At 46.3% G+C, this 10,872-nt stretch overlaps 1 protein-coding gene across 1 annotated transcript in view; it reads right to left on the minus strand.

Moving 5' to 3' along the window:
• Positions 1 to 10,872, minus strand: part of NHS (Nance-Horan syndrome (congenital cataracts and dental anomalies)) — a gene marked incomplete at its 5' end in the record, with an annotated part of 23,639 nt that overhangs the window by 3,203 nt on the left and 9,564 nt on the right. Inside the window, 4 exons of the mRNA XM_009695376.1 lie at positions 1 to 1,797; positions 3,067 to 3,198; positions 6,441 to 6,633; positions 8,868 to 8,930. Of these exons, the coding sequence (XP_009693678.1) occupies positions 1 to 1,797; positions 3,067 to 3,198; positions 6,441 to 6,633; positions 8,868 to 8,930 (2,185 nt within the window). The remainder of the gene's footprint in view (positions 1,798 to 3,066; positions 3,199 to 6,440; positions 6,634 to 8,867; positions 8,931 to 10,872) is intronic.

A 10,872-nucleotide genomic window follows, 5' to 3' on the forward strand; every position in this document is an offset into this window, starting at 1 on the left:
CTAACCCCGCCAGCTTCTCGGGTGAGGCCAGCTTAAACTCGTTATCAACCGAAGGGAGGGATGGGGTGGTGGCTCGTGACCCGGACTGCGATGTCTGGGATTCGGAGCTCTCCGGTGACTTGATGCACTCTATCACTGTAGTACCCGTAGCGGTGCTCGAATTGGACAAGGACCTGTAAGGATCACTGGATTTCAAGTCGTTCAGAAGCCAGAGGTCTGCATAGTGAGGTTGTTCAGCACCTTCATCTTTAAAGGAGGGGATATCGGTGGTGTCAAACGGAGTGTCCTTTAACCCGCCGTCACCCTGGTTTGCCCAGGGGAGCTCCTGCTTGGCTGGCAGGTTGGAGCCTTCGACTCGGGAAGGTGTATTTGAAAACTCAAGGGGCAGCTTCATCTCCCTGGCGGTGTGAGAGATGTGCTGCCCACTGCTGATCTTTGGTTCTTTCTTGTCAGGAAGGTCGGTGCTGCCCTCTGATTTCCTCAAAGACGAGCTCCGTTTTGGTGGGGCTGGCTTTGCCTTTGGTTTCTTCAGTGAGATGCTCTGCCGTCCCTGCCTCCTGTGACTCATGCACTCCTGCCAGGCGCAGTCAGCCAAGCTGGAGGTCACGCTCCCAGTCTGGTCGCTCTCGGAGCCCGGGGCTGCATAGTTGCAAATATAATTTTTATTACCCTTGAGACCGCAGTCAAAGTGCATGGAGGTATAGTATCCTTCGGTATCCACAGAAAAGTGTGAGCTAGTGTCTGCCTTGTCAGAGGGGGTCTTCTCAAGGAAGCTGTCGTAGGTGGCCATGCTGGTGAAGCTGGGGCATTCCAGGCTGTCCGCCTTCAGGCGCTCGGGGCTGAAATCCTGGTGACAGGAAGCGTCGTGGTGATGGTGCAGGTAGTTCCACTCGCTGTCACTCGTGTTGCTGTTGTTGGGGTCATCCAGTAAATCTGCCACGGTAGAGGTGAAGGAGCTCGCCCTGTGGCCCCTGACCTTGTCCGTGTGGTCACCAAACTGCTCTGTGATGAAAACGTTGGAGTCCTCATTGGCGTTGGGAGCGGTGTTGAGCGACAGCTCCGAGTCACAGTGCGAAGAGCCCGTCAATGGAGGAGAGGCAGCAGGAGGAATGGTTTCGGATGTCTGGGAGGGACATGTGGAGCTGCTCCCACTCCAGTTGCCACTGGAGGACTGGTGATCATCTTTCTGGTCCATGTGGCTGCTGAGCAGGACTCCTGCCGTGGAGATAGAGTGAATGGGGCTCCCGAAGGTGTCCGAGTTGGATGAAATCTCGCAGCTGCCTGAATCGGCCATCCTCGACAGCCGTGATCTCCCCCTCTCACCAATGCTGTGTTCGGGGCTGTGCAGGTGTTGAGGACAAGTTAAACCGATGGGCTGGCGCTCTTGTGAACCCTGCTTGCTCAAGACCTCCTTCCCCTTTTTCGGGATCCTCTCCTGGCCAGGTAGGAAGCACTCCGCTTCGTACCCTGCACTCTTGGTGCTGGCATCCTGATGGCCCTCGCTGGCCCTGGCGCCCTCGCGAGGAAGGCTCCGCGAGCGGATGCGGTTGCTTACAGTGGCAGGGGAGCCGTTGTCCGCCAGCACCAAGATGTTGCCGGCAGAGTGGGAGAGGGAGGCAATGACACTCTGTCCCCTCTGGGCACGGATCCGCCGCCGGGAGGGAGCGGCTATCAGGATTTCTTCCGTTTGGCACTCTGAGTCCCGGGTCCCCGACCTCCTGCTGCTGGAGCCGGAGAAGTCCGGGTTTGCGTGCACAATCACATTGCGCTCTCTTGCCACCGGCGACTCATCTGAATCTAGGACACACGGAAAGCCGGGTGAGTGGGAGACAGCTCCACATTTCCTGGCACGAGACAGCCCGCGGAGCAACCCAAGAAGCATTATCTGCTGTATTCTTTCTTTATTAATCTTGCTGAGCATTGGACCAAATTTAACTTTGCTATAAAGCGTATATAAGGCAGACCTCATCCCGGTGAGGTGGGAAAATTCTCCTAGTCCTGCAATGTGATCTCAGTTCTCCTATTTCTGCAATGTGATCTCATGTGGAGCTGATCTTGCTGTGGTAAATATTAAGATAAATATTAAGTTTTCAGGTTTTGTCACTCTATTTCAACTAGTTAAAGACAGTTTTCAGGAGTGACTGCTGGACAAAACACTTTGTGAGCTTCTAAAAATAATTCTATTTTGACTACCTGTCTGTTCAGAATTTCCATTATCTGCTTCTTTACTACCAAGAATATTTGCAAGGCAACAAGATCTTTCTTTCATAGGTTCTCTGGTTGCTTATTCCCTATGATAAACACATTCCTTCTGCTTCCCATCAAGTTTCACGGCAACGGACCGAGATACCAGAGCCATCTTCAGGTGCAGATGAACATTAAGAAATAACGATCCCGTTGTTAGTTTCATTTTGGGTTAATGCCAATTTTGCACCGGATTTGCCCTCAACAGAGTTGCTCCTAATTTACCTGGGACAAAAAGTGAGGTAAGCCGCTTGATTTCAGGCAAATATCCTTGGTAATAAAGAATGAAAAGAAGGAATCGAGGATGAATGTGATAAATAAAAGGAATGTTTAGCAAAGTTTCCCGTAGGGTACCAGCAGCTGTCCCTAAGGCAGATACCCAACTGCTCATCTGAGTGAGTTATCTGGCTGTTGTGACAGCTCATCATCACTTTGCTGAGCAACATCTGTCAGTTCTTTACCTTAAGCTCCCCTCAGACAAGAAAAAACTTTCACTTAATCTAGTTACTTTTTATGCACATAACTATGGGTTCATAACAGAAATAAAATGGAAAAAAAAGAACTGATTAACATTTACACGATAAGAGCTGAACATGTACATCTATATTACTCAGTAAGGCCCCCGGTCCGTCAAGGCCATATGGAGTAATATAGCTTTGCTTACTGTAGTAAATCAAAAAAACAAACCACGTAATTCCCAAACTCCACAAGCATTTACGCTTTCGAGATTTCGTTTCTTTGGAAGGCTGGCTACCAGCTCATATCCCTGCAATTTAAGTTGGTTAGAAAGCTATCTACGGAAGATTTGTATTTATACTACACCTATTTCTTGTTGCACTCTTCTGGGGATGCCAGAGATGGTTTTCCTCCTCCTCAACTTTCGTCTCCGCTGTAGTACAGATTGTGAATGAACAAGAGAGCAGCGTATACTAGCCTCTCTGTCAAAACCAACTCCTGCAACCCATAAATAGGTCTCATTAGCCTTTAGAAATAGTAAACAAATTTTCATGGCTGGAACACAGTGGAGGTATGTGAGCTTGGATTAAGCCTGTGAATAAACATAAGGGAGCCCTTATGTAGCTCTTATGTAAATTATATCACAGTATATCACAGTTTTACATCTAATTCCAGCTCCCCCTCAGCAGCCTGGTCTGCCAAAAATAACAGAAGGCATAAAAAAAAAAAAAAAGACAAGAAAAGAAAAGAAAATCAGGAAAGAAAATAGAGTTGAGAGCTCTTGGTAACAGGGCATCTTTCTTACAGCTATTTATCCATCTGTCATAGGGAGAATGACAGTAACTTGTCTGCAAAGCATAATCTGTTCAGCTATAGCCTGACTAATTTTAAGCAACTAAGCGTAAGAAAACAATTTAAGGTTATAACACCATATTGCAGTAGTTGGGCACTTCTTAGGTGAAGAATATGCCAAGGGGGCTAACATTTCAAAAAGGAAGGAGACAGCTAAAATGGCGCCAAGTCCCCGTGCAAGTTTAGAGAGCATTCTTCATGACGATGACACACGGCCAAGGGTGACATAAACGGGAGGCTGCTACTTATTTGTGTACATCAGTAAGTGGCCGGATTTTCGAAAGTGTTCAGCACACAGCAGGATGCGTGGGAATCGACTCTGGGAATCGGGTCACGCAGTCCGTCAAGATCCTGTTTGGATTTAGGAGCCCAAGTTCATGGGTACATTTATTTATGACCACAGTTACACAGAATAGGCGAGAATTCCTCGTTTTCTTTAAGTTTCCATGGCATTGACACAGGGAAGGGTCTTTCAGTTAGTTTTTTACGCTGTGTTGTCACAATAGAGTTAAAAGGAGGCCCACCAGAAGACCAGTGTCCATCTGCGCTGTCTTTTTGCACAACTGTACACTCATGCTCTCTAAAGTTGACTTGAGACAGGTCGGAAAAAATGTGCCAGGTCCATAAAAACACTAACATAAGGATCACTGGTACAGTGGTTTGTAATCTTAAGAAAAACGAACAAACTAAACCAAACAAAAGGAGAAAAAAAAAATCCTGATAAGAAGCTCTATTTTAATAGCGTATAATTATAGAAAACATAATTATACACAGACATACACGTACATATTACACTACATAACAATGTAAAACATTAAAAAGTAACTTTCTTGTAAAAGTTCTTCTTGAAATCTACTACAGTGAAATAGAGGCTTCAGACAGATGTCCTGTAACCACCAATGCCCCTGGAATAAGCAGAGGAAGAACTTTCTTTAATATGGAACAAAAGTGCCGTAAACTCCAACAACAGTAATTTTCAAAAAAGTGAACATTTCTCAGGGTTGGGAGAAGCTTAAAAAATAAAAACAGAGAACTGAAAGCAAACTCTTTGAAACGAAAAATCAATCAACATCATTGCTGGTTTTCCAGCAACTGTGAGTTTAGCCAAACATGCTCTGTGTGCCAGATGCACGGGGGTCATCTCCGAGAGGAAAGTGGAAGAGGGTATATCCTCCCCGTGACGCATACAAATTATTCCCATTAGTGCTAATGAGAATGATACACATAAACATCCAGAAGATTACATACCATTCTTGATCTGTAAAACTGATCAGTGGAAATTTGGTTCCAATGTATGGCAGGTGGAGTCTAGGCAAAAATGGCTATTACTGGAAAAGTTAACATTGGTCCCAGACCTAATTCTCTGAACTGCATTAGGTGACATCAGCCATGTTAGGGTCCTATACTGAATCTAGAAAGAGCATCATTTTAACGCCAGCTTTACCTCATGGGAACGTGCCATGCTATCTATGATTTTGCATGGGGATTTCTATCGGCAGTGCCCAACCTGCAACCTTGACCAGCTGGCTCCCAACCTCCAACCCGGCAGGGTCTACACAGGCAACTCGGCCGCCTTTCCTCCCATGGGGCCCCGACTGGCCAGAAGCACCATCCCAGTGGCAGGGACACCCATTTCTGGCTGCCACCTCCCTGGGCGGGCAGAGCTGGAGGCACTGTGCAGCGTCACTGCCGCTGCTGGGATGGAGGGGAACAGGGACCACGTTGACGTCACCAGGAGGATTCATGCAGCTGATGGTGGAGGAGATGGGGACTTGTCACCGTGACACTGTAGGACAGACGTGCTGCAAGCCCAAAAGCCCAGAGCCCCTTGGTTGGGGGCTGAAGCTGGACTGTGGGTATGCAGCCCTCCCCAGCACCATGGTGAAGCCCCAGCCTGTCTTGCAGGATGGTTGGGCACCACGGATAGACATGTGAAAGAGTAATGTGATGTGAGGGTCTGTGACCTCCCCCCCAAGCCCCCAGTTACTGGGAAAACAGAATTAAATACAAATATTTTCCCTGGGGAATGAAAGGTAACTGAAAGCTCCCTGCTTTTTTCCTGATTGTTTATATTCAAGTCGATAACTGTGGAAGTCAGCCCATTTTATGCTCTTACATTAATCAAAACTTGGTGTGAAATATTATTGAGGAAAACTCAGATCAACTTTATGTTTACCATAGCCCTCTGGAAGGAGAGAAAGAGAAAAAGAGAAAGAGAAAAACAGCCTGATTTTTGATTCTGGAAATAAGTCATCTATCACATTTAACAAGCGATATACCTGCTGCTTCTATAAACTAATTCTCCTTCAAATAAATCTAGTCAAATGTATCCAAATGTTATAGAAGTAATAGAAAATGCCATTACTATACCTTCAGCATAGCTGCATGTAAAGAGATCTCAGAGCGATGGTTTGCATGCTACACAGTCATGCCTCGCATGTTTAAAGCACTGCAAATAGTAGCCTACATTCTCTAGTTTCTCTTCTCCTGCTACACATGATAATCATATGATTAATTTTGGTGGCTTTCTGCATTATTTCAGTCAGCTACATTCAAAAAGTTATTTGAGGTCTTTGTAAATACAGACTGTAGGTTATATACACAACAAAAGTACATTGTTTATACAGGGAACCAGTGTTACGTTACACTCTATAACACGACTCCGAAAATATGGGCCAAATTAATCCTAGAAGTGGCTTCAAGTGAGTCCAGTGGTCATGCATAAGGGATGAATTTAGCCCACTGTCTTCCAGAAACTAAATCCTCAGGCTAGGGTCTTTGCCCCCAGACTGCACAATCCCATGACTTCAAATAGATTAAACAAAATAAGTACTTGACCTCCCTTGAACCATGCAATAAATACAAAAAGAAATAGAAGAGATTTGTACCAGTGACATTGATGGGGATAATGCAAGAAGAAATCACTTGGGCATCTTGTTTCATTTTCTCCTCTGGAGTTGGGAGAGGTAGTGCTTTACTCCAATTAGTTTGTTTATCCAGTGTAGAAGGGATATTATGTATTGGATTTTTCGGCCTCTGCCCTAACATGACATCTGTGTCTTCGTCCTCGGGTGGATGGGACTGCAAATGAATACATTCAAAATCAGTGTCTCCCACTCAGGCACACGAGGCTAATTTTGAAACAAAGCAGACACACAGATCAGAAATCAATTACAGGGATGCAAGGAGGAATCGTTCTAGCTAAGTCACACAGCATAAGCTATTCTCCAATGGAAAAACAACATCCTGCTAATAGGAGAAAAATACCTGAACATAACTGGAATTCAGCACATTTACGGTGACATTTACAGGACATCTCCTCCGTCAGAAGGGGCACGTCCTGCATTCGTGGGTAGCTGTTGCAAGCGTGCCCTCAATTACCATCAGCGTTAAACATGTGGGCCCTCGTTTGCATCCGCAGCCTTTTGAACATCCGAGATCGCTGATTGCTAGCGAGGACTGGCCCCATATAACCATTCCATGAGGACAAGCATCAGAAGGCCCAAAGTTTTAAAGAAGATGCCTCCGTACTTCAGAAAAACATTTGCATTTCATTTTTACAAACTCACACCATGAGCAGACCAAAGTTACAGCCACCCAGCAGCTCTGCGGTGGGAAGCGGCAGGCACGGGGGACAGTGGCCAAAGAGAAGAGCAGCCACCACCAGAAGAAATTCAAAAGGTTACTTAGAAACCATGCACGTTTTTACAGCATGCTACGAGAAGTGCTAGATATGGAAGATAAAGAAACGGAGAGAACAGTAAACTGCATGGAAGAAGCACAGATGGTTTGTTTTCTGTTGGAAGAAATAACAAATCCCCCAACAACAACCTGTCTTGCAAAGCTGCTGTAATTTCACCTAGTAAAAGAGAAATAAATTAAGCACGTTTTCATGTGGTGCTGGCTACCAACTTGGGTTTGGGGAGGTCTCTTTGTTTGCAAAAAAAAAGTTTCTATTTTGTTTGGAAGGGATGGAGGGGAGAAACACTTACCTTTTTCTGCCTAATTTCCCTCCCTTTTCCCATTAAATCATTCTTCTATAAGCTGTGACAACTCTTCGACCAGCCCAGGACGTCTGTCTGTCTCTCGGTTTTTAAAAATGAAGCGCAATCCCTTTCAGGCCGGCTTTCTCTTCAGTCCTGAATTCCCAGCTGCTTAACTACCAGCCTTCCCCCTCATGCCTCCTGTTTACACTTCATTTGCCAGTTTTAGTTTCGGTAGCAAACACGGTGAAGATAAAATATTGCTCTCTGGCTCCTTGGCAGGGCGTTGAGCAGGCGGGTGTTGAACACCGCAGGATGACGCCCGGGCTGCCATTGTACTTCTGCCATTCCTCCGCCCAGGCTGCTCACAAATCCCAGAGGAATTAACTGTCTCAGGCTTGCCAAACAGCATTTACACCCCAGCCCCAAAAGCATTTAAGATCTTAACTTGGCAGCTACTATTTAAACTGTTGGAGGGCACTTACCTCGCCAGTGTCACCTCCTGCAGCACCCCCAGACCCGAGCCAACGCACGCTTCCTCCTCCTCCCACCCGCAGCAAACCCCCTTTTCCCACGTAGGATTTCAGTCAAACATCGCAGCTTTCTTTCTGCCTGCAGCTTTTGTGCCGATCCCCAGCAGACGTGAATAGCTCATATAAACTTCAAGCACAAAAGACTTTGTTTCCTAGGTAACTGCCCCCCCCCCAAAAGTTTGATGCATGCATGCAAAAAAAACCTCAACCCTTGCACGCACGCATGGACACACACACACACACACGCGCGTGGATACACACACACACACACACACACACACACACACACAGAGGCTGTATTTGTTGCCGATTTCTCCCCTGGATGACAATGAAACCCTGGACAAAGCGGGCAAAGTGACCCTGGCTGCCAGAGCTCCTCCTCTCCATTGGCATCACCAAATGGCCAGAGAATAAATACCCACTGTCATGCTGGCATTGCCCGAACAATTTCTTACTGTTTAGGAAAAAAAGAAGAAAAAGGGGCAGTTTGGCAAAAAAATTGTAAGAGAATGAAATGCAATCATTAACACTATTGAGTCTGTCCCAGTTCAGACCTTTAAAAGGAGGTGATACGAGGAGGTGGCCTCATGGCCACGAGCTCCTGAAACCCATCCAAGGTCAAGAAAGAAAGAAGGGGGAGGGAAAAAAGTCATTATTGTGTCTTACTGACGTGAGAAAAACAGAAAAAGCTTCTTTTAGCGCAGTCACGTTAGCAAGTGAAAAGCAAGCAAGAGGAAGGGTTAGGATCTGGAAGGGAAAAGAGTGAGACAGGGCTGTTAGTTGCTTGTTTTTCCAGTACCTTTCTACTCCAGGGGGTCATGTGGCAACACTCAATTGGGGAGGGCGAACGGGTGCTGTTAAACTATAAATGTGAAATGTAAAAAAAAAAAAAAAAAATTAAAATTAAAAACATACACAAAACGTTTCTGGTAAAAAAACATCATTTTTGTCTGGATAAATTAGCATCAGAGGCAAAACAAGCTGAGATTTCCGCCCTGTTTCCTACTGATGGGTTCATTCCCCAGAAGAGTCTACAAAATGCAGCTCAAGCAACTGTGCCCACAGAGTGGTCTGGACCCCTGTGAAGTCTGTGCTGATTTTGCTTACTCACATTAGAGAAAACTGCAGTGAAATTGGTTCAACCTCCTTGTACGGACATGCTTAGATTGTCCCAAGAACGCCTTGTATTGATTTCATAACTCAAACTGGAGCTACGCCTGGAGCTGAAGCAGCGCAAGGTAGGTATCCAATTACATTATAAACGATCTATTTCATAATATAAGGGAAAATTTTTGCATGAGGTATTTAAGTAATGGCTGGTCCTGAGGGTGGTTTATCAAATACATTGATTGCTAAGGTTTTCTGATGCCATCATTAGATTTCGAAGGTTGCGATCATTGTGTCAGGGTGACAACGGCCAATTGGCTTTTTGTCACTTTTTGTAACTCTTGAAAGGACAAAGAGCCGTGCCCACAACATCCTAGGTCTTGCTGAATCCCTGAACCTCTTAAATCCTCTTCTGGCAGAAACTCTGGTTTGTTGCAATGTCCTGTTGTCAAAACCGAGGAGCGAAGGATCACTTCTTTTGAAATAGGAAGTAAAAAACCACAAAGAGATACAGAAAACAGGTCTGTTGATCACACTGGAAAGCTCTAGCACGTGTTTCTCGGTGGGGTTTATTATCTCTCCCTGCATTAGTTAGCAGACCTGCCAAATAATCCTACCAACACTTTTCCTCCCAATCATTATCAACACTGCCATGATGGATGAACTTCAGACCTCAAGTTCGAAGGACTTCGCATTATATTCTCTAAAAAGAAAAGCTGTGGTGAGTCTCAAAAGGCCTAATTCTCCGTCTTGTCCTACTCTCTTCCTAGACACGCAACACCTCCTGCTTTGCCCTGGTCCCATGTGCAGGACTAAAACCACGGGAAGCCTCCAGTTGAGCTGCCCATAGCCTTACAGGAGAGCAGAGGGGGGAAACCAAAAGAGGAGTGTTCCTAGTTAATGTTTCCAGCAGGTTAGTTTCTACCCAGTGCAAAACCAGTTCTCCCGAGTTGGGAAAAGTCCTTATCGCAGGAGAAACCCCTCTGTCCATGCAACAAAGGCTGTGGAGATACTGAATACATCAATCAGTTCAGTCTGCTCTTCAGATACCCAAGGATGATTTCACCCTTGGTCCGCTGGTGGAGTTTCCAGTCACCTGCTCTGAGCAGATGGCCTGCAGCTAATGGGGTCACAATTTGAGCCGGAATTCAACTTCCTTGTGGAAGGTGTCGGAGGATCTCTGGGGAGGGTTGAGACGAAGGAGGCAAATGCTGCTGAGGTGACAAGAGTTCAGGACATGAAAATCTTTGCAATGTCCCACAAAGGCCTATGATGGTCCTAGTCAGCGCATAAGGAGAAGAGGACGGGAGGGACCTCCCGCCCCAAGCTCTGAGCACAGCTACATGCACAAGCTGCTCAGGGGCAAACCTCCCTGGGAGAAATAGCAGGACCTTGACTTTGGCCTCGGCGAGAGTAGTGTGGGCTACAGCCAACACAAGCAAGGTCTGGCTACCCATCTGTCTGTCCTGGCGGAGCAGGGCTTTCCTACCTCCCCCGTGTGCCGCTCTGCCTGACGCCTCCGAGAAAACACCCGTCCGGTTACGCATACCCACAGCCATCACTTGATGTGCCGAAGTCTCAGGTCTCTGTTTAAGCATGGCAGGACAAACTTCCTAGGTAGGTTCCTACCATGAAGAGGCAGGACAAAAAATGGAGGTGACTGGCAAAATTTCCATTCCCGCTGTCACAGTGGTGCT

The sequence above is a fragment of the Cariama cristata genome, unplaced genomic scaffold, assembly GCF_000690535.1.
Source record: "Cariama cristata isolate BGI_N322 unplaced genomic scaffold, ASM69053v1 scaffold34762, whole genome shotgun sequence".
In the NCBI taxonomy this organism is placed as follows: Eukaryota; Metazoa; Chordata; class Aves; order Cariamiformes; family Cariamidae; genus Cariama; species Cariama cristata.